Raw genomic sequence first — 25,657 nt, 5'->3', positions numbered from 1 at the left:
CGAACACGGTCTTCAACATGGGACAGTGCTTGTCATTGATAAAAGGTTTATCAAAAGTGTTGTGGCCTTATGCTGTTGAAAAAGCTGCTTATATCCGCAGCAGATTTTATAGTGACATGACTAAAAAACTCCATCTTTCATGATGACTGGAAGAAAGCCAGATTTTTCCAAAATGTTGGTATTTGTATCAGAATGTTAAACATACAAATATGATCACAATAAATTAGATGCCAGAGGTGAAAAGGGGACATTTGTTGGGTACAGTAAGAACAGCCCAGCATATCTTGTCTATAATCCACAAATAGAGAAAGTCTCAAAAGACAGACTGGTGAAATTCATCAAAGCAACAGTGTTGAAAGACAGACACAAACACATGATGATGATTATGATTTTCCAGGAAACAAGAGTGAGAACTGTAGAACTGATAATAGTGAGAACAAACCAAATTGTGAAGCGAACAAAGAAAGCCAAGATACACAGATTGAGAGCAAGGTTAGCAGAGATGCATCACAGTACAATGAGGCCTCAGATGTACTGGATGAAAACAAGGCAAATGAAGGCCCTGTTTACAGTCAGAGCCACCGCTATCCAAAAAGAGAAAAGAAAACTCCAAAATACTTAGGTGATTACCAGACAGACATCAACGATGATGATGTAACAAACATGAATGTTGACTATTGTTACAGGGCCATATGTGAAGTTTCCCCAAACATAGTGCAGCCCAAATGTCTGCTGAGTCAGACAGATGGGTACAAGCAATGAGGGTAGAGATGCAATCTCTACAATAAAATGAAACATTTGAACTAGTTTCGTTACCTGACAGTCGAAACACAATAGGAGGAAAATGGGTATATGCTGTAAAAAAGAATGCTGATGGAAAGAAAGTGTATAAACACCAGTCGGTGTTTCACTGCTGAGGACCATTATGTTGCAAAGGGTACAATCAAACAAAAGGCATAGATTATTGTTAAGAAGTTTCTGATTATACTTAATGTTTTTGTGTTTGAACTGTTTCACTGTTATTATTACTATTCATGTCTGGACATGTTTTCTCCTATGGTCATGTGATCTTCTAGCAACCGCCGAGCAACCAATCACAAGTTGTTTGTCATTCCACCACCACCAATCAGGACTCTGTTTCTCAGTCGGCAGGTATCGTTTATCATGGACGGTCATTTTTTTCTTATTTCACATAATTCTGTGGATTACCACATTTCTCTCATTATTATTCCGTGCGTCCATGAGAATAGACCACACGCATAAACACAGATAAATAAATAAATAGAAAATTATATACCAACAAATACAAATATATTCACTCCCACCACAATACCAAATAAAGAGTGGCATGAGAGTGTGCATGGTCTTCATGTTCTGGCCGCACAAACTGGTGAGATTGAGGATCCTGTGAACCGATGCTAAAATACAGTTCTCTCAAGGAGGTCACAAGTTGGGGTGCTATCCCGACACTGCTATTACAATTATCATGAAACATTGGCTCCAAAAGCAAACATTACATCAGTTCGGGCATTAACGCAAATACCGGTCCAAAACAATCTCATCGTCCATCAAATGGACGTAAGGACAGCAAGCTTGCATGCGCCAATAGATGAATAACTTTATTTAGATCAACCCGAGGGTTTTGAGAAGACATCAGAGAAAGGAGAGAAATTGGTATGCAGTGATCCCTCCTACTTCGCGGTCTCAGATATTGCGGTCTCAGTACTTTGCGTTTTTTTCCGGGAAAAATTAAAAATATTTCAAAATAAAAAATCTTTTAAAAAATGTGCAAAAATGTACAAAAATTGAAAAAAGTACATTATACAGTACTGTATTAATCAAATAACGAAGGTATATTATATAGGACCAGTTGTTGATATCCCTCTATCTAAGAAGGCATCGATGAGACTGTGGGATTCAAGTGAGCAATGGCATCCTTCGGGTTGTCAAGTGGGCGCCCCCTTTCATCGGTGTTTCGCTGATTAACCCGCGACACCTCCAGAGGGTTCAGCAGTGAAAGCCAGCGTCCCAGGTTCACTCCCTAGGAGCCACCGCTTCACCTGAATGCCCAGGTTGGATCTTTTCTCTTGATCCACAGCCACTGGCTCCCCTTCTCAGCAGCCCTAGAGAGGTCCTTGATTGCCTGACTGTGGGTCTTTCCTCGCACTCCCAGTTCCCTAAGTAGCCTAGATGTTGAGGTGGCTACAAACCCTCTGCAGCCTACCTCCACTGGACGCACAAATACTTTCCAGCCATGTTGCTGAGCGTCTGCAGGGAGGTCTGCATACCTCAGCTTCTTGCGGTGATACGCCTCTTCCACTGCACTCTCCCAGGGCACTGTGAGCTCTATGATGTACACAAGCTTGGTTGGAAGTAACCCGTACTGCATGCACCAGAGCTTCAACTTGCCTGGAAGCAGGATTCTGTCAATGTTCTCCAAGCTGCTGGCTGTCTCCTTCCTGAGCTTCTCCACTTGTTCTTTATCTTTAAGGGAGGCATCATACCAGCGACCTAGGCTCTTCACGGGCTTTTCAGAGACTGTTGGAATGGGTTCCTCGCCAATGTGGAAGTGGTGGTCTGACAGCTTCCCCTTCACAATTGAAATGCTTCTGGACTTGCTCGGATTGATCTTCATACGAGCCATCTTGATGTTTTCCTGAAGCTTTTCTAGCAGCCTAATTGTGCATGCCTTGGTCGTGGTCAGTGTTGTGAGGTCATCCATATAGGCTCTGACTGGTGGCAGCCTCAACCTAAGTCTTATCCGCTGTCCACCAACCACCCATCGAGAGGCTCGTATAATGACCTCCAAATGTACAAAAATTGAAAAAAGCAAATAAGTACACTATACAGTACTGTATTAATCAAATAACGAAGTAATATTATTTAATAACTATGTTAAAAATTCTTCAAGCGTTAGAATTCGTGACATTTTTTATCTTATTTTGAAATGCATGCTTTTAATTTGTCGGGTTACGTTGCATTTCCGTTTTCTTTTTTACTCTCCGTGCGTCATTCGGCTCGTTACGGTGAGGTAGTGAATGACAACGTAAGCTCATATTTATAGTTTATTATTGTTTATGTTGATAACGCACGCTACTGCCTATGTTTAGTAAGCGATGAGTGTTTATTCTGTTTATGTGTTCGTTTGTGTAGAGGTTGCACTTTATAGTTTGTAGTTGTTAGTTGTTGCTAGCCCGCTAATGCCGGCTAAAAATACAGTAAATTCATAGATTAAGTGTTTATATGTTAGTTGACTGACTTTAAGATTGTTGTTGATTTATTATTCAACGGATACTACATGATACACCATACATGAGCCAAAATAAATGTGAAGTTCAACGCGATGACTTGCGTACTCTTTCACCGGAGTCTTGGTGCAGATAACCAGTCCTGAGAACAAATCCTCAACAAACTAAGTAATATTTGTTATTTAATGTATATACAATAATGTTAATGATGTTAGTAAGGATAATGTAATGTTAAATAATAGGAGAAAGGATATAAAATAAAATTTAAAAAAAAAGGATTGTCTATAGTTACTGTGGCTATATTGGGCCGTACATAGAAATCTCGGAACTGATACCCTACTTCGCGGGTTTCAGACTTCGCGGGTGGGTTGACAGCCCCCATTAACCGCAAAGTAGGGGGGGATCACTGTACATGCTAAAGAAGTCCCTCTACAGACTTAATCAATCTGGGAGAAATTGGTACAAACTTCTCACTGATCACTTGGAGCAGGACAATTTTGTGAGAAATCAATCTGATCACTGTGTATACAGAAAACTGATGGGAGAAGTTATGATCATTTGGTCGATGATCTCATAATTGCAGCAAGCAACACTAAGTTACTTAATCGATTCAAAGACACAATGAAATCCAGAATTAACATGAAAGATTTGGGCAAAATGTCATGCTTCTTGGGCATTCAGTTGAACAAAACGATGAAGAAATCAAAATGAGTCAGAAAAAGTACATTGTGAAAATGCTCGAAAAGTTTGGAATGTCAGTGTAAACCCAGATACACACCATGTGAACCAAGAAGAGAGAAGTATGAAGAAAGTGACAAAAATCGGGCTTGTCAATCCTAAAGCGTATCGCGAGATTGTAGGCAGCCTGATCTATGCGATGACTTGCAGAAACATTGGCAAAGCCAAAAACAGACAACTTAGTGGCTGCCAAGCATGTTTAGAGATATCTGAAAGGTACAATTGATTACAAATTGATTTTCAAGAAAAACAATGAGGACTTGAACCTAATAGCGTTTAGTGACTAATTGGGTGTCATCGATAGAAGACGGACGGAGCACTTCAGGATATTGTTTCAGCATGACTACACAAGGACTGGCCATCTCATGGAAGTCGAAGAAACAAAAACCAATAGTGCCCTTTACGACTTGTGAAGCTGAGTACATTGCATGAACAACTGCGGTACAGGAAAGCATGTATTTAACTCAATGGTTAAATGGCATGCACAATACCATATACAGTTTCACAAACATCTACAATCAGGGATCCATAGCATGAAGTGAACACCCAGTGAACAGACAGAGATCAAAACACATCGATGTCAGATTTCACATCATTCGTGAAGCACTGAACAATGGACAAATAAATGTTGTCCATCAGAAAATATGGTTGCAGACATTTTGACAAACCCAGCATCCAGGATTAGGATTGCTAAATTCAAGTTATTTTTTTGTAAATGAATGATGAGAAAAGATTATTTGTTTTAGGAATGATGGGGGGGGGGGGGGGGGGGGGGGGGTATGTTGAGTGTGCTCTCATTGTGCAATGTTATGTGTTTTTCAGTGTTTTGAGATGTCAATTTTTCCACATTGTCAGAAAATGCATCATAGTCGTGAAACTGTTCATTTTGTTACGTGCGGACACTTAACGTAAGTTTTTTAAATTTATTTAAAGACGAGGGGAAGACGTACAAAGACCCGACAAGGAATGAGGCAAAACACTGGGGCTTAAATACTAACAGAACTAATGATAACGCGAGACACCTGGGAACAACAAGGGGCGGGGTAGCTGACTGGAGGACACACACGGGCGACAGGTGAGGTTGATTACAGTAATGACACGCGGGGAAAAACAGTGAACCTATCACTTAAACTAAACAACTCAAAACCCACAACAAAACAGACAGATCATGACAATTATTACTATAATAATTTTTGTGGACCAATACAAATGACGTTTGAAAGGTTCTAAAGTTTAATAAATCAGACACTGATTGCATGTTATTTTTATTTTTATTGCAAAAATGCTTCAAGTGGTTAAAGGGGCACTTGGCTTAGAACTTATTTTACAGGGGATACATCACTTAAAAAGGTTGAAAACCACCATTTTTGACTTGGGCCGAAAGCGGCCGATATGGGGTTCATAATGACAACTCATGATCTGGATGATGCCGCAAATGAAAACAAACTACCTATTGTGATAACCATAAAAAATATCATTAACTAAATCACCAAACTGCGTCTCCTACAACTTTTTCACTGACGAAAAAAAATCGACGAGAAACTATGTGACTTCAAACTTCCCACAGGCTTTGAACGCAGCAAGCTTGGGGAGAGTGATCTTGTGCTTCCAGACTGGCCAGCAGCAGTTAAGCATGGGACACAGTACCGAGCGGTGAACTCTACTGGCTGAGAACAGCCTTTCTTAACCTGTACTTGCACGCTCACTTCAACCACTTGTGATTCACTCGTTGTCATTCATTCCGGGGTGGCGGCAAAAGAAAATAGAACCACGCGGGACTGACTTAGTATCAGTCCATGTAGGAGGATGGAGATAGAGAAGAGGAATGGGTTCGACTACCCTGAGAGAAGCAACGCAAAACCGGTTAACGGTAGGCTAACAGCAACATTTGAATACAAGTTGACCGTCAGGATAGCTCGCTGAACACATGTATTGCACGCGCTTGTCACGGATGGGCCGACCACAACACTGTACCGTTCCACATTTATTTACCTGTGCTCTTTTCACTGTGGTCGAGTGATAAGGGATTTTTATTAAAAAAAAACAACAACAACAACAAAAAACAATGCCCGACAGCATCCTAGTGTGGCTTGTTGTACTTTTGGATTTGGTGTTTTTTAATTTGATTTTTTTTTTTTTTAAATACGTTTTTTATTTTTTGGCGTGGTTGATAAATATAAGTGTATCTCTGCATCTTGGCTTTCCTCCCTCTTGAAGTGTCCTCGCGCATGCGTGCGTTTAGGAACAGAGGTCGGAATGTTTTTATTTGGTGGTGGTCAGTCAGGCGCGGGGTGATCGTAAAAGGTGAACTTTTGAACTTGGAAGATACACGGACGCCATTAGTCCCCAAATCCGGAGTTACACGCGCGCCATAAAATGGAAAAAGACCCAAATAAAAATGGCGACAACTAGAAGATTACAGATTTCTTTGAGCATCCCTTTTGAAGTCATCTGCTCTTCCGAGGCTTGTAAAGTCTCTAGTCAACATTGTCCTTGCGAAGTTGGGTTGGGAGATGAGCCCTGGGGCCTACTTTAATGCTAATTGTGCCTTACAGTAGTAACGTCTGCGTAAAAGGCGCCATTCATTATCGTTCCCCCACTCCTTGATTCAAAATTTAAATTCCTCTAATCCCCATGACGGGTGTGGACGTTAATTGTGAGTGAATTTATTACAATAAAGCACACTAAACCTGCAGATACACGTAACAAAAAGATATAATAAACTTTTAATTTATTTAGTCAACATACATTGGTGCGGAAATTGGTATTTTATGTTTAAGTGCAAAAAAAACCCAAATCAACAAGATCCATTCAAGCATTTCCTTGAAAAGCATGTCAATTTATCGCATTAATACGCAGCTGGCATGAGCAACCTTATTAAGTACACATTAGAGAATCATCAATTAATCAACACATTGTTTATGAAATTATTTATAATAATCATTGATCGTTTACATGGCTGTTTTTTTCTAATATAATATTGTCCACATCCTTGAAATTGCAACTTCTGTAGATCTCAATATAAGCAAGATAATCATGTTTGTGCTGACTTGAAATAAAATATGTGCTTTTATTCTGCAATACAATGATCAAAATGTTTGACTCTTTTATGACATCACAAACCAAATGAGCAACTAAACCACAAATGGTTTTTGTTGTTGTTTCCTACACTGCCAATTAAAAATAATGTCCTGTTTCTAATAAAGGTATGACAATTACTTTTTTAACATCTGAAAATCACTGTTACACATTGTTCTTGACAATGTACCATAATAGTTTATAAGCTGTCATTCGAATTTTAAATTTATCGAGTTTTTCATTGTAATAATAAGACGACGTCAATATTTTAATTGAGTTAATTTCTTGATTAACTGATTAATTGGAAGTTGTATTGGTTTCCTGACATTTTGACCACTTGATCACTTTTCAGATGGTTGACTGATAATATTTCCATTATTACTTCATATGTTAAAGTCCAGCTGGTTAACCTGTCCCTGGTCGCACAGAGAATTGCAGGACTTTTGCTTATTTAAGCCTTTTTATTCCCTCACATTGTTTTCCAAACAAAGCAACTTAGCCCTTCTTATTCACCTTCTGTTGCAGCTCTTCCACAAAGCGGGTGCATTTGAAGAACAAATTCAATTTTTGTTGATATTTCAATTGAGAAGGGGTTTCCCTCTACCTTCCTGCTCGTTGAAGTGTGCAGGTTTTAATGCAATCACTGGAAGTAGAGGACAAAGCAGAAAGACAGGTTGAGTAGGAAGCTTGTATACGTTTGGCCCGGGGGGGGGTTGCAGGCTGGCATGGTGGGGCAGATAGGCTGAAAGAAAGTGCTTTGTCAGCTCCTGCTTTGGCTCGGGTGTAAAGAAGATGACTGTAGGATCTGTCTTGTCCCTTGGGGTAGGATGAAGGGGATGGCTGCAAGTGGGTGGGACAGTGACAGGATGCAACCCCCTCTCTCCTGCTGAGATGCTTGAATGATGAGCCGGGAGGAGTACAGTAGAGGAGAGACTCATGCAACAATTGGGTGGAGAAGTGGAGGCTGTCCATGGAGACGAGATGCATCATGTCGAGCATGGGTGTCAAAAATCCAGCCCGCTAAAACGTTTAACCCGGGCCCGCTAGACCAGTGGTTCCCAACCTTTTGATCACCGCGGCATGGTCAACGCCTTACATTTAGACTGCGGGGGGGTCTAGCTGGGCTTGACAATATTTAGATCACCTTAACTCCTGAGTAGGTTGTGCTAGAAACTTAATTCCAACGGATTTTGTAACTAGAGAAGCGGATCTTTGTGGCAATACCACATACATTACGGTAGCTGTGGTAGTATTTTATGAAGGAATGGAAAAATGATCATGGAAAATTTCTTTTCATTTCATGTGATATAATGGAAATTCTATTTGGGATATGTAGTTGGCCAAAAACATCTTTGTTTTTCTATTATATTTATTTTTATTTGTTTAGTTATTTTTTTGCTTTTCAAAAATATATTTACAATATAATATATTTATATATTTATCTTTTCACAAAGATCTGGGACCAGGTCGACTCAAAAATCTATAATTGCCACTAATTTGTTTTTAAGTTATATTTTTAACCTGAATGATTTTACCTGTTTGGCCCGCTGAGAATAGATTTTCATACATGCGAGTCCAGCACTAAAATTACCTTGACACCCCTGAAAATTACACTGCTTATTAGTTTGACACCCTTACTTTGGCAACATTGATTGCCTAAATCTAACCCTATCCTAACCTCAACCGTAACCCAATTCAAACCTATGCTCGAAAAGCACGTTTGACTCCCAAAAAATGGTCTGCACATGTGAGGACTGGCCTAAATGTAATCACTTCTCCAAAGTGCCCTCACTATGTCAGTATTAAACTTAAAACGGTTTTCACAAGTACAGGAACGCGCACGCATGCACACACACACACACACACACACGCGCACACACACACGCATGCACACACACTCACACACACACACACACACGCATGCACGCACGCACACACACACACACACACACACGCATGCACGCACGCACACACACACACACACACATACTGCAAGTTACAAATGTAATAGGTTTTTGTAACTCAAAATGTTTGTAAATAAAGGTAACTGCAAATACGACACAATCCCTTCTAGCTCCCTAGTTGTATTTACATTAGGGTTGCCACTAATGTAAATACACATATCAAATATTTTTAGAACTGATGAATCATTCAAATATCCCATTCATTAATTGAAAATTTGATATTTGAGTTTTCTTTCAAAATGAATTTTTTCTCTATTTACTTACCAATTAGTTTTGATTATTCAGTATTCTTTAGTAATCAAAAATGTTAAATAATTTTGTTATGAAGCACTGATAAATTGTAGACAGCACACTTATTTTTTTAAATAAAAATAATGGCAAAAGTTGAACCTAAGCCACATTTTTAAACAAAGTGAAATGAAAATTTGCCATAATTTGTAAATTCAAACGATTGATTAATACAATTAAAAAAAAATCATTAAAGTGTATGATAGAACCATTTACAGTATTCCCAATTGGAGTTTATCTAACAAATATTGTTGTTTATTTGTAACTATTTTGTAATTCAAAACAAAGCAAGTAAGCAATATCACACAAAAGTAGGTCTGCACTATTATGCCCCCCCCCCAAAAAAAACAAACAAAAAAACAAATCAAATTTATTTTGGTCAATATTGAAATCATGATTATTAATCAAAATTATTCATTATGTTTGGTCAAACATGTCTATTCACAGAGCCCTTTTTTCAAAACAAGCAGTATACAAACAAGGCTTCACGGCTTGATACTTATACTTATGATAATAAACTAATATAAATAAAGTAAATAATAATTAAAACAAATTCACAAGATATGGCAAAAACCTGGCACACAGGGCACTTGCTGAGTGCAAACCAATGGAAAAAATAAGCCTACTTAGAACCATGCACATTATTTATCTTTAAGCAAATTTGAACCAATTAGTAGTAGGGCTGCATAATTATGTCCAAAATAATAATCACGATTACTTTGGTCAATATTGAGATCACGATTATTAATCACAATTATTCATCATGTTTGGTCAAACATGACTATTTATTACACTTTTTTTTTAAACAGGCAGTATATATGACCAAGGCTTCAAGGCCTGATACTTAAAAATAATAATAATGAACTAAAATAAATAAAGTTAAATAATCATGGCAAAAGCTTAGGCTACACAGCTAACTGACATGCTTACATGCTGAGTGCAAACCAATAAGAAACCAATAAGAAAATGAAGCCTACTTAGAACCAAGCAGACACTTCTACAGACCCGTAACAACACCTACAACAGCCTTACGTTGTTTTTTTTTTTTTTTTTTTTTTTTTTGCAAGAAAAAAAAAAACAGTACCAAAGTACCAGAATCACTCGAAGTAATTAGCAGTCAAAATCTCGAACTCCTATAAGCAATAGTTCCAGAAAGCAGTGGCGGGCTGTGACTTTCACACGTGCACCTTTTGTGATGTCAGATTCTCTAATAAATAGCCCCCATGTGCACACGGACACATTACTGGGTTACACAGGATATTTTCCGGAGCTTTTTAATGTCAATTAACCCTCATCAGCCATTAAAAGTAATACATGCTGCTGTCAAAACTTAAAAAAAAAAAAAAAAATTATAATAAATACCCACAAAATTTTAGGAAGTCCAAATTACAAATAGTAGTTTAATATAAGAACATAATTTTATTTATTTACTATTAATTGGATATGAACGATATAAAATAACACAAACATATTAAAAATTAAACAAATAAAGAAAAGGCTTGCACTCACCAATACACACGGCGGTCACAATCGATCAGCCTTTTCAATACCTCCCGATTTTTCTTCACCTTTTCACTATGGAGGTCTGTTTCTCTTGGCACTGAGATGTACAGTGTCCACTCGGGTGTTCCAAATGTTTTTTAAATGTATCGTAGCGCATTGAGGAGCTCGCATTGCCTTCGAACTGAAATGTACAATACTGTATATCCACTCGGGTGTCCCCATACATTTTTAAAAGCACCGTAGTGTGTGTGTCCAGCTGTGCTATGGTGTTACATTGCTGTCTGACGTTTGCAAATCCAGTGTAGCTCCAAACACCAAATCGATCCTTTTCAAACAAAAGGCATTACCAGCGGAACTATTTGCCAGGGTTAGCTCACGCCCCTGGTAGCCTAGTCAAGTTGGGACAAGTTAACTAATAGCTATCCTGCGCCTCTAAAGCAATCAGGCAAAGCCAACACCACGTAGCTTGCTTGTTGAGTATTGCACTGCCTTCCTGCAGTGAGCATCCACTCACGTCACATTCAACGTGAGGCCTCTAGATGGCGCTCTTATGACTCGGTTGACTATTGCTGTCTATTAAGTTATACGGAAGCCCACATATCCATCTGCGCTTGCGCAGAAGCCTCTGCCGTGTTGATGCGAATACCCTGGCTTCCGGCTAAGTCAGATTACATGCAGCCATACAGGCGACACAAGTTAGCTGAATTCTAATTGGCTAAAAACTCCAACCTAAAAACTACAACACTAGAAGGAGCGCAACCAAATGGATATAATATGACAAGAAAAGAACAGGATATGGAGAATAATTTTATAAATTAAAAAAAATGTATAATAAATATATTTAGTAAAAATTAATTTGAAATGAAATTGACATTTATTATAGTGATTATAATTATTATAGTTTATTGTGATATTGATGTCAGGTTATGTTAGGCCATCAGAGAAGGCCTTGCTGGCCCTGACGGCTCACCGCTGCCAGAAAGTATGCGCTGCGGACAATCTGGCTAGTGTGGACACCGCGCGAAGTGGCGTGGTTGCTGAAAAGATGTCATCTTGACGCGTGTAGCCCCGCTGAACCCGTGGAGCGCGTCAAGCATAAACCAAGCAGCCGCCCTTGTTGCAGGATTTTCTCGCTTGCTATTTCTTAAGCTTGATGAAGTCTTAACCTTGCGTTTGCCCCCTGGTAGGATGACTGAAAGTGTTTAATTCTACATGTACAATAATATATAGCCGGCTTTTTAATTGTTAATATTGCTGATTATCATCTCAAACGTTGCACCCAATATTGTGATTGCAATTAAAATTTGATTAATTGTGCAGCTCTAATTAGCAGTCAAAATGTCAAATGTCAAAATGAAATTTTTGGTCATTTCGAACCAAATTTATTCCATTCAGATTTTTCAAAATGGATCTTATTTGACTGCTAGCACTGTGTATATTAGGAATCAGGTGAGAAACTCAATGCAAATTCACACAGGTAAATATTACAATAGAGTGAGGAAAGCTGAGGCTTTTGTCATGCAAACACGTGGGAGACATTGCCCCCTGGAGGTAGGATGACAAAGTGCTTGATTTGACCGGTAATCAAAAAAAATGCTTGACTTTTTAAATGTTATCATCGCTGAGGATCAGCTAATTTAATCGTGGCTGCCATTATCATGATCACGATAAAAATTCGATTAATTGTGCAGCCTGACACAAAAGAGATACATTTTGTACTCACCAATGTTTTTAAAATTATTTCAATTACTGTTGCAGACATTATTTTCCCAAAGTAAAAGCAAATGTGCAAGTATTTTATTATGAACAAACACTAAAGATAAATCGTCTACTTTTATAAAGGACTATTGAAGTTCAGACTAATGACTGCTGAGGCTGAAATTGAGGTTTAATTGAAATTTTAAGTTAAAGAACAGTTCTCAAAAAATGACTGTACTTGATTATGAAAATAATTGTCATTAATCTTGACTGATCTAATTTATATAGTTCCAGTATATTTTTGCAAATTTGAATTGGTGTGTGGTTGAAAAGTAGAAGAGAACATTTGTTCCGTTATTAGCTTAGCAGAAGGAACGTCAAAATAAAAGCATTAAAAGGCTGTTGGTTTCATACATTACTTTATATCCCACATTTTATTTTGAAGCATTGTCTGGCTTCATCATAACGTTTGGCTGCTTGACAAAATGACAGTGGCATGACCAGCAGTAGATTCTACTCAAGTCTCATTTAACTTCTGGGCCAAGAAGCTAAAAGAAAACAGATCTAGTCTCATAGTTACTGCCCGGTAAATGTGTCTATCCTGCCTGGGTCATTTTACTTTGCCCCGCTTGAAAGGAGAAGCGGTGAGTCCTGCAAGTAAAGCTCAGTGAGTTAGACAGTCTCTCACTGCAGTTGGACTAATCTGAACGTGAGTGAAAATGTGTATTTTCATTCATGGTGTTTACTAAATTGTAATATCTCTAAAACATTGTCTGGTGATATCAATGCGAAAGAAGAGATAATATATTTTGGTGTATTTTTATTGCTGGTTATTGGAGTATCAACAAAAGCTTCTTACAAATGGGCGCATTAGCAAATAAACCCTTTGTTTCATCGAATGTCATATAGCCCATTTTGAGTCCATCTGGTAATTTATTTGTGTGATCATTTGTGAAACAAGGCTCTATGCAAATGATGAGTGATAACTAATCTTTTTGTTTAACCCTCTTGTGGGGCTTTGGTGCTTTTTAGCTCTTCTGATGATAAAGAACAATAACACACAATTACCATATAGCACATAAGCATACTGTATTTGCAAATAGCAAGAACAACTGTAATGTGGGGAAAATTATCTGAATTTTCCCTTATTTTTAATGTAACAGACCCAGCCAATTACTGAATCATCATTTATGTTACATGCCAAATTACCTTTTGGATTGATTGAATTGTTTAATGTCGTGCTGGGAGCCAATCACACGTCTTGTTGAAGTGCCCGTGGTATTTATTTAGTTTATTGATGGAATGAAAATGTAACGCCCTGAGGGTAACAAAATATATATATATATATATATATATATATATATATATATATATATATAACAGTACAGTGGGCCCCGGTTTACAAGATTAATCCATTCCGTGGTTGGGATCGCTGTGTGGTGGGCTATCCAAACCTATGTTAAATAGCTAATGCATTTAGAACCCCAGGTAAACAACAAATTGTACATACATATTAAAAATTGGTATCAAAATAGTATAGTAAGTGCTACGTATATATAATATACATGAATACAATCAGAAAAAAATCATAAATAAAAAAATAAAGAAAGAATTTATTTACCTTTGAATGGCGCTTCCTAGTAAGGGTAGCCTAGGCTAGCATCGTATTTCTTCATTTTCTCCAGCATCGTTTCCATATAAATCATCTTCTTACTTCTCTCTTTAACATCACTAGCAATTTTGGGACCCATAGCTAACCCATTCAACTTTGAATTAAGCAGTAAAATGCACTATAAATATGGTTTTGTAACCACTCACAATCGAACAAAGCTTTACCATTTCGCCATTTTGAAATGAGTGATACTGACCAATAGCAGATTAGCATCTCCGTGAGGAGACGCCGACCAATAGCAGACCAGCTTTGGAGTGACGGGTTGCATGGAAGCAGTTTGACGGCAATAGTAAATAAGTGCAATTAACTAAAAACGCCGGCAGATGGAGACAAAACAACACAATTTCAGCCAACCCCCTAGGGTCATGACAGTTGTTTTTGTCGCAAAGCGGGTAAAATACCATAAAGAGGGGGGTAAAATACATTCCACATCGCAACATGAAAAAAAAAAACGTAAGACAGGGTTGCTGTAACCTGGGGTCCACTGTATGCTGTGGTACATTCTCATTGTCAAATAAAATGGCCTGTATCCTACATGTTATAGTATTATGTTATTTAAATTATGTAATTTATAATTCTGTAAAATGTCACTAAAACCATGACTATGCAAAACTATTATTTCAACTCAACTGTTATGACATATAGCTGTATTAATTACCCAATTTTTTTTTTTTTTTTTACATTTGTCCTTCACAATGCTTTCAAATATGTTTTCCTCTGGCAATTGGATGAAGCCCAAAAGAAGAGTTTTTGAATTTCCCTCATTGAATTCCCTCACCTTCAAGTTAACTTTAGGAGGGTTCATTAGCATTTCAAACAGTGCCAAGTTATTCATCTTACAGGACACTCATCAACAGATGGTGAGAGCAATTCATCTACTCACGTTTGATTAACAATTAACAACAATTAAACAAATAATAGTTAAAGAAACTATATATATATATATATATATATATATATATATATATATATATATATATATATATATATATATATATAATGTGTATAGACTCACCATAATAATGTGTGATCAAACATATTCTGATGCATACATAAGATTTACACTGAAGAATAGTCAACTAAGTCAACAGGACATTCATATTATTGAAAAAAAATCATAAAAATATATGTAATATAAATATTAGAAAGTATTTCTAGTTATGTTTTTTTTTCAAATTGTTGTTTTCTTTTGTAGCCGTACCTTAGAATGAAACAGGAAAATGATTTTCATGAGTATATTAGGTTACCTGAAGCAGATATTTAAAGAAACTGTAAATGATATTTGACGTAGCTTTTGATGTATTACCGTACTTACATACGTACAGCACAAATAAAAATACAATTTGACTGATTTCACATTTAGAATATGTCATGTCATGATTTTTTCCAATATTGCCTCACAAGCAGGAAAATAAAATTATTGTGGCATTGAAATGACTAATGAAAATGCAGTATTAGCTTTGGAGACACTGAATGGTGATGGTCTTCCTCTGTTCTTCGAGTTGTTAAAGTGAAACGTCCTTTATGTCGCTGTTTCCAGGCAACGCACAGACCAGAGAAGGGTCTTTTGGTGATGTAACCACTACATAACACCACAGCTACTTAGCAGCATTCATTACCGCTTCTAATAACAGGATTTCTTCTTTGTTTTTTGAATATGAACCTTTGATTTTATGTTGATGTAATATGCAGCAAAATAATATTTGATTATTTCTCCTAGGTAATCTTAAAACAGTTAAGATAGTTTGGGTTTAAACTGAATCCAAGTGTTATAAGATTAATATACAATTGGATGTGTAAGTCAGTGTTTGCTAATTCTGTTGGTGTGAATCACACAAGTGGCATTTGCATGAAATACTAGCACAGGAATATTTTATATGTTAAGTATATTTTGCATCAATTTTCACTTTTAATTTCTAATAAAAATTTTTTGTAGTGATTTGACAAAGGCAAAAACATTATGACCGTGTTAGTGATGTTTACAATAGTTCAGATTTGATTCCCTAAAACTGTGGTCATCATCAGCCATCCAACTTCATGTTTGTGATTTGTGTTGTTGTGTGAGCTTTCTGAGATGGTCACGCGGGGGAGGTGGCAGTGAGCACTATGGGAACGGTGACCAGGGTCAGTGCGATGTTGCTCTTGAAGCATTAATGGCCTGCTCTGCTGACCTCCGTGTAACCCAGGAAAGTATTTACAACCTCCACTTGATCCATGAGCTACAGGCTGCCTGATTGTGACATGGATTTTGGAGGTCTACAATAGCAGTATCTCGGCACAACTCATGGCTGAAATAGCTACTGGGGCGCTGTGAGGGAAGGAAATGCCAGGATAAGCATCGGCCATATTTTGAAGGCGAGCCTGTCCCAGGTTGTCAGGGGAAATTGGTACAGTAATGTTGCTGAGGTGCCAGCTATGCTTTTATCAGGCCTGTGTGATATTCAACACGCCATAAACGTCCTCAATTTGAGTTTGAATTTGGGAGGAAGGTGAGTTCACAGGCAGCTGCAAAAGACTAAACTTGGTATGTCAATTAGAAAAGACTCCCTGTAAAATTTCCTGTGTTTGAGGATGTAGTTGTCAAAGGGTTGTAAAGGAGCAGCTGAGAAAGTCCGGATCAAACTCGAGGTTTTTCACTAGGACGTCTTATATATGCGTTTTGATATAGTAGGATGTGCTGTTGCTCTAAGTGGCCTAAAAATGTCACGGAGATGCTTATCCGTTGAAGTCCATCCACCATGTCTTCCAGCATCATGTCCTCCCATGGTAACTAGTTCACAGACACAGTCGAGGCACTACAGTCATTTCACAGTCAACAGAAAAGGCACACAGTGCCGCATACATTGAATTTTTACGGAAATCCGTTAAACTGTTTTCGTTCTAATTACTCACATAAATGCACACTGTTGTGCAATGCCATTTTTTTTTTAGGAGGAAGACTACTTGTACAAGGCATTTTTGTAACTATTTGTGTACAGTCTGCAGTATAATGCTGTACTCCAGTGCTTCTCAAATAGTGAGGCGAGCACCCCAGGGGGGTGCGGATGACCCCAGGGGAAAGGCTTTGTTTTTGTCATGTGAAGGGTAATTGCAATCAAATCAGAACTTTCATCTTTTTTTGTTGTTTTTGTTTTGTTTTTTCATTTTAGGCACTTTGATGCACTTGGTTGTTTTTTTTCTGTTTTAGACTAAGCTGTATAAACGCCGTGAACATAATGAAGTTGTTGAAAGTTGATTGATATTGCCTTTTTCATATGTTAATGTTAAAAAGGATACAGGCTTACGTATATTTTTACAATTTTTATAGATAATAATGTTTGTGTGGGGGTGTGGAGGGAAAGAACATTTTTCTCTTTCCTGGCTTAGTAAAGTAAACGCACACACACACACACACTTGAGAGTCAAGAGATATCTCCCATCATACCTAGAAATCCAACATGTGCACCTTATGATATGTATATACAAGATTTTGAACTTGAATAGATTATGTTATGCTTGTTTTTGTAATGCAGTGATTATTATCAGATGGCTGCCCTCGGCTTGAGTTTGCACAGTGCAGTATGCTGGCTGACTCTGTGAGGTAGTAAAACTCTGACCCCTGGCATGATGAAAGGGAAGTTGCTCCTTTGAGCGTGTCAAGCCACGGTGAAGAAGGCCCCACCCCAATGACCACAACGTGACCCTCAGTCAGGACGCGGGCCGAGATTAGCACAGATAAAGGCATACATTCATTAGCTTAACATAACATACGCTGATGACTGCAGAATGCTCAACTCCGTGGGGGGTATAAAAGTGGCCTTCATTCTCGTTTGATCATAAAGAATTGTATTTGCTCTGCGGCCAAAAAAGCTGACCAAAGCAACGATAAACCCGTAATCTGAAGTGGGAGCATGGCGATAAATGATTTATTGTACATTTGCAACACAACTGATGCGACAAAATCATTATATCATAGGGGTCTCATGGCACCCCCCTGTATGTTTTAGGAGTTTCCATCTTCCAACACACCTGATTCAAATGATCAGCTCATCAGCAAGCTCTGCAAGAGCCTGATAATGATCCTGATTGAATCAGGTTTGTTGGGGAGGGAACCAACTAAAACATGCAGTACGGTGGCACAAGATGTCTAGAGTTTCAGTCTCATTCATCTGAAATGCCCAAAGTTTATTTCTTTATTTAAGTGAGGCATACATTTACAGTAAAAGGTTTGCTTGTCAATTGATGGTAATGCTGTCATCATTTTAAGCTTATACCATAGATGATACTTAAACCTGAAATTCATGGCTCCAGGGAAGTGTATTTATTGTTTCTAAACACATTTGTGTCCTTTATAAGGCCACTTCATTGTTGCTCTACAGTACAGTTGTGCGTTTGCCTTTGATCAAAGAGCAGGTATGTTAGATCAGTCCCCGAACCCTAACCCTAATCCTAACCCTAACCCTTTATTTACAGAACCAAAGACAAGAGTGAATTTGGATTGCTTATAATTCAACATACACGGTTATCATTTTTACATTGCCATTAGGTCATTTACATTGTTTATGTGGTAATGAAATAACAAAATCAAATCAAATTTATGTGGAATACATACATAGAAAATGATACATCCTTCACTATCACATGATATAGCAACACTGAGAAGCTATGAACTTGAGTAGCTCTGGGTGGCAACACCACAGGGACTATGCGCTTTGTCAGCCAGAAGCCATGGGGAGGACAGCATAGACATTGTGCTGAACTGTGTTACACACTAAGGTCAAGGGTCAGGTGTAGAGGTCAAAAGGATCACCGTGGAGCAGTCTGTGAAACCAACCATCAAGTTCCCTCGAAATCTGTCATATGAGATGCAATAAGTTGCAGATTGTGAGCTGAAAATTGCTCATTTTATTTTTAAACAAAGAGTACAATAAGGAGCAGCATAGTGGAAGACTGGTTAGCGTTTCTGCCTCACAGCTCAGAGGTCCCCGGTTCAATTCCATATTTCTCATGCCTTATTTTGTTGAGTTTGCATGTTTTACATAGAGGGTATGTACATTGAACACTCCAAATTGCCCTTGTGACTTTGAAGAGTTGTTCATCTCTGTAAGCCCTGCGATTGGCGATTGGCAACCAATCCTGGGTGTCTGCCGAAGATGGCTGGGATAGGCACCAGCAAGCCATTGACCCTTGTGAGGATAAGCGGCTAATGAAAATGGATGTGTACAAACACAATCTGCAGTGTTTTTTTTAAATTATTATTTTTTTACATTTTTAAAGCTTAGCTACCAATCCTTTGATGTTCTTCTTTTGGGGCTCAGAGTGAGTTCAGTTTTAATTAGTATGCACATGGATGTGACAGCATTCATATATTTATGTGATGCGCACCATGGAAAAAACAAATGTTCTGATAGACGCAACAACATCACATCACATCACATCACGCGCCAAAGGCAAGCTGTGAAAGCCCATTTCAAATTTAACATAGCCACACAATATACAGGCTTCAATGGAATGGCCATTGTACACTTTTATTATGAATTTCGATTTGAATTTCAGCAGTGGTTGCATTGCAACTTGCTTTACTCTTCCTACACAATGCCTTCACATTACACTCTACCAACATCAAGACACTGCTTGAAAAAAAATCATTCATTGTTTAAGGAAGCTGAGGAAAATTGTTATCAGTGTCTCTTCTAGATTTTTCCTTAGCAGCCAAGGGCAGGCTTTACAGGGAACTTTGATATAAACAAATTACACTTAATTATAGTTTTCAAATCTGTTGGCTCTCCACTCAAATGTGGTTCTAACCAGAATTCAATGAAAGGTCTACTGTACATCTGCTGCGCACAGACTTGCATGTAACATACAGTATATGTATACTGTAGGAAGTCCGTGCTGCTGCGTAGCATGTTAGTTTAACACATCCGTCCCATCCATCCACATCCATCCATCAATTTTCTATGGCTACTTATCCTCACATGGGGCGCAGGCTTGCTGGTGCCTACTTCAGTTGCAGTCAGGGGACACCCTCAACTGCAGGGCACACAGAGACGAACAATCATACATGCACCCAACCACACCAAAGGACAATTTTGTGTGTCCAAATCACCTACCATGCATGCTTTTGGAATATGGGAGGAAGTTGGAGTGCCGGGAGAGAACCCATGAAGGCTCAGGAAAAACATCCAAACTCCAGGAAGGCTGGATCCAGCTGGGTTTGAACTCTGGTGCATTAACTGTGAGGCAGACGTGCTAACCACTGCGCCAAAGAGCTACCTAGTTTAGCACAGTGCTTCTCAAATAGATTTTGCCAAGACCCCCCCCCAAGGAAAGAGAACCACCCTCCCAACCCCCAACCCGATGCACATTTACAAGGGTTACGACTTAGTCTAAAATAGAAAAAATAACCAAGTGCATCAAAGTGCCTGAAAAAAATAAGATGAACATTTGAAATTTACTGCAATTACACTTCACATGACAAAAACAAATTCTTTTCCCTGGGGTCATCCGCCCAACTATTTGAGAATCACAGGTTTCGGTTTAAGTGTGACAGAGAGATGAGGACAGATTTTTTTTTTTTCTAAACTAGTTTATAGTTGGTTAGTCTGACTTGTAGCATGCCGCTGATTGGTGTGCTTGGAGGATAAGAGCCTTTAAAAAAAGCTCAGCTTTGGCGTTCCCAAAATTGCATTGATCTAAGGACTTTGATACCAAAATTATATAACGATCAACCCTAACAGAGGCGGTCATGATTTTGCACCGGCGGGCCACTGGTGCTAAAATGAATGAAATACTTTGATGAGTATAATCAAGAGCCAACCCAATCAAAGACTTGCCGTCACATCTGGTCCGCGTATGGGCCATTAATTAAAATTAACCAGGGTTATTCAATCCATTTATTGAGCTTTTATAACATCTGCAGAGATCATGAACTTCACGAAGATTAGCCACATAGATCTTAACCAGTGGAACGATATCCCCAATTTGTGATAACCCCATATGCTTCTTCAAAGCTCTCTGTTGCAAAGAGAAACTCTTTAGAATCCATGCTTGGGTGTTGAATTGAGTGGTGCCTTAGGGGTAAAAAGCTCTTCTCACCTCAACTGACCTCGTAACAAGACCAGCACCCATTCCTCCCCAATGCAGTTTGAATACAATGATCTATTTGTGGTGACTAGTTTCCTCCCATCCATCTTAATCAGAAGGTCAGATTGATGGATTGATTCATTGATTTTTGCGAAGTACTGCTGTCACCTGAACCTCTGCTATACTGTGCAGTCTCAAAAACCTCTTCCCGTGTCAGGCTGTCAGGAAAAAGCTTTTTTTTTTTTTCTGAATAAAAAAATCTTTTTTTTCACCGGATCACTGGAAAAGTTGGGGGTTTTATTCATCTTTTCTTTTATACTGTGACATATCGTCAACTAAAATGCACATCCTAGTTCACCCATTATAATGCAATATTTCTTCTGACCCGATCACTTTGTTGTTGTTGAACTGAACTGAACAACTGTTATATAATGGTTCCCGTTAATTAGCATTGTGTAATTCTGAAACTGACCACACTTGTACATTCAGTCTCATTTGAAGGCGTTTATGTCATATACTTGCTTCATTTGTGCCCCAAAGCATAATGAGAAAACAAAATCGATATATTTTATGGCTGAAACATAATGTCAGCCCCACTAGGCTAGTTTGAATGGCAATCTAAGGAATGAAAGCACCGGGGACAGACAACGCTACACCCTAAGGAAATTACTGGACAGATAACAATACAATTTGCATCAATGACAACATCAAGGCAGTGTAGCATGGATGTGATCCACCTTTTGCACAGCTACAATGTTATTTTAACCCTACTTGATTTGAATTTGGGCATGAGATCGTTTGTATTACGTGGTTTCTGCTGCCTCACCTTCCTGTAGACCATTGTTTCTCAGTTATATTTTACAGGTTTGTCTGAGCAGAAAAAAAAAGATGCCTGAAAAAAAAAAAAGATGCCAATCCTTATTTTAACACAGTTACACTTCACAAATACTTTTACTTGGGGTTGTCCGCGCCCCCCCCGGCATCTCCTCACGACCCTCCAGGGGGCACCCCCGCTATATGAGAAGCCCCCACTGAGAAGCACTGCTCTTAACATTACCTCATTCATTTTCAATAGGGTTCAAGTCAGGTGATTTTGTTGCCCAATGAATTGCTGACTTTTCCTGGCAATTATAGCAGGTATCCATAGTTGTGTCTTTGTGGGCAAGTGCCAAATCTAATTGGAAAATGAAATCAATGTCCCTAAAAAGCTCATTGGCACCAGAAAACAAGTGCTCTAAAACATCTAGGTGCTCTGATGACTATGGACGTGATAAAAGACAATGAGCATGAATGACAAGGCTCCCCAAACCATTACCGATTGTGGAAACTTTGCAATTAGCTTTAAGCAGCTTGACGTTTGTGCTTCTCCAGAAATCCATCTGACTTTGGGCCCTTGCGATCCAAAAGTAATGCAAAATTTGCTTTCTTCTTATTTATTTTGAAAGAGAGATATGGGACCACAGGGCAACAGACCAGTGCAGCAGACCAACTTCAATCCACTCCTGAAGCTCCTTCAGGTTTCTGAATCAATGTTGCTTGACAATCCTCTCATGGCTGCAGCCATCAGTTATTTGTGCGCCTTTTAGATAGATAAAAAGAATAGGTTGATCAAAAGAAATGACAGTTCAGCAGAATTTACATTTTCAAAGGGAGTAGAAAGAAATATAAAAAACGTAAGCGTTCTATCCCTTGTTTTCTATATACAAGTATTATTAATCATGTCATATTTTGGGTATTTATTCACAGCACTTCTACGCAAAAAAAAACAAAAAAAAGTTTGATTTTGCCTTGTGACATGTAATTGCACATCCACAGCACCATGTGTTGCAGTGGCGATAATTGGTGCTCTTGTGTTCACATTCCAGAAAAATTTACATTTGTTGTTTATTGATTTATTTTTTAAATGGTTCAGTTGGTCAAAAATGTTTCCTGTTTGAATATGGATTGACTCCTCCTTTTATTTTTTAAAGCACTATAATGCACTTAGTTATTCTTTTTTTAAAGCACTATAATGCACTTAGTTATTCTTTTCTGTTTCAGATTAACATTTAAACTGTATAAACCATATTACCCTTTTTTTTCCTGTTGTTTATGTTAAAACAAATTTAGTTATACAATTTTTAAAGATGATCCTATTTGGTCACAGCGGCAAACCGTAGGGGGCAAAACATTTACGTTTTCTCTTTTCTGGGGGGAGGGTTGCAATTAATAATTTAGAAGCACTGGTATACAGTCATATCCTGGAATGTCTCCCAAAATCAGACAAAACAGAAATTACACACTTGTTAATTCTTAAAAATGTCATATCAGTGCTTGATTCATATGTTTTTGTGATAATCTTTTTAAGCCTTCTTTTAATGCAGCGGTCCCCAACCTTTTTATCACCACGGATCGGTCAACGCCTTAGATTTATATTGCGGACATTCTCACTATGTAATGTCAACAGCGGCCAGAAGCGGCGCCAAAAAAAAACATAGCTCAAGCACAAACGTATGAACTGTTAAACTAAATCATCTCCAAAACATTATTTCGGTGCAGCCCACGCGGCCTGGTACCAGTTAATCCGTGGACCAGTACCGGTGGTTGGGGACCACTGCTTTAAAGGCATAGTGTGTAAGATTTAGACAGTTTTTCATTATGCAACATTTCCCATTGTCTGTCGCTATAACAAACATGGCTGCCTCCTGAGAAGTGTCACCCCCCATGTAATACAATTTAATGATAACTGGAACCATGATTATATTTTAGATAAAAATTCTAAATCTTACACACTGTCCCTTTAAACACAGCAAATGTTTTGAGTTTTTTCATTCAATGTTAGTTTAATAAATGTATTTACAGAGATAATAAGTTTGCATTTAATTAGTCTTATCTTTGATTTAGACAGCAGGGATAGTGCCCAGCAAACCCACGACCCTTGGATTTTCTTTTTTAAATCACAAGTGTCCCTTTAATATATAGTAACCCTCTATAATTCTTTAAAAATCACAAGACTTGATACTTACAAATAGTAAGAATAAACTAAAATAAACAAATACAGTAAGTAATAATTATGGCAAACACACACAGGGCAACACAGCAAACATACTTGCTGAGTGCAAACCAATGAAAAAAAAGGCCTACTTAGAACCAAGCACATTATTTACTTTTAGGCAAATTTTAAAAGACTACTGTCTCGTCTCGCCGTTTCGTAACTCCACAAATCTACATTTAAAGGGCAAGCAAGTAAAAGTAATTATCTAAGCCAGGGGTGTCCAAACCTTTTTGTTTGTGGGCTAAAGACAGACCATTAGAAGGATGCAAGGGTCATTTCAACTTTGTTTCAGCTTTAATTTATTACAGTATTTTCCACACCATAAGGCGCACCCTCAATTAATGACCTATTTTAATACTTTTTCCACATATAAGGTGCACCCTCAATTAATGACGTATTTTAAAACTTTTTCAATCACAATACAGTAATACTCAAAGTAATAACAATAGAAACTCAAATAATAACTCTAAACTCTTAATAGCATAATAACTCAATGTCAATATGACCAACCTTGTTCAACTGTAAACACACAAAAGAAACAGGTAAAGCTTTTTTATCAGTTCATTCCCCATCTACGAATCCCAATCATGACATTGATCCATGTATAAGGCGCACTTGATTATAAGGCGAACCATCAGCTTCTTTAAAGAAATTAAGGCTTTTAGGTGCGCCTTAGAGTGCGGAAAATACTGGAATCATGTTATAGAATTTGTTAACCTGCTAAAAAAATGACACCTGTACTGTAAAAAGCAGCCAAATATCATCTCCACATTCATAACCAAAACAAGAGCAACCAGTAGCCAGATGTCCTTTTTTAAAAATGACCTTAGAACAGTCATTCTTAAATAGTGGGACGGGCTCCTGGGGGGTGGGCGTGAGTCGATGCCAGGGGGATGCGCGGATGACCCCAGGGAAATTTATTTGTTTTTGCCATCCGAAGTGTAATTGTGCTAATACTGTATAAGGATTGGCACCTACAGTATTTTTCAGGCACTTTGATGCACTTTTTTCTGCTTAGACAAATCTTGAACCTGTATAAATGCTGTAAAAAATGTGCTGTGCTGGTGCCTATCGCAGCTGTCTTGGGGCAGGGGGCAGTGGGAGGAGGACACCCTGAACTGGAAGGCAGCCAATTGCAGGGCACACAAAGACAAACGATCACTCACACTCACAAACACACTTAGGGCAATTTGGAGTGACCAATTTACCTGCAATGCCTGCCTTTGGGATGTGGGAGGAAACCTTAGCATTTCTTTTGTTCTTAAAAATCATTCAACCAGCATGTTTTTCTTTTTACATACATTTTCTAACCCCTCCATGGGCAAAATGATCATATGATCATATATTGATCATATACAGTCATGAGATT

The 25,657-nt window shown here is 38.2% G+C and overlaps 1 protein-coding gene across 1 annotated transcript in view; it reads left to right on the top strand.

Annotated features, from left to right (window-relative positions):
• The first annotated feature begins 5,792 nt into the window (after positions 1 to 5,792).
• nr6a1a (nuclear receptor subfamily 6, group A, member 1a) overlaps positions 5,793 to 25,657 on the top strand; it is a 146,892-nt gene continuing 127,027 nt past the window's right edge. The window contains exon 1 of the mRNA XM_088411640.1: positions 5,793 to 5,856. Within this exon, the coding sequence (XP_088267766.1) occupies positions 5,793 to 5,856 (64 nt within the window). The remainder of the gene's footprint in view (positions 5,857 to 25,657) is intronic.

This window comes from Hippichthys cyanospilos, chromosome 1 (assembly GCF_059441005.1).
Source record: "Hippichthys cyanospilos isolate Australia breed blue-spotted pipefish chromosome 1, RoL_Hcya_1.0, whole genome shotgun sequence".
In the NCBI taxonomy this organism is placed as follows: domain Eukaryota; kingdom Metazoa; phylum Chordata; class Actinopteri; order Syngnathiformes; family Syngnathidae; genus Hippichthys; species Hippichthys cyanospilos.
The sequence above is the reverse complement of the archived record's forward strand: the minus strand, read 5'-3'. Positions and strand labels throughout refer to the sequence as shown.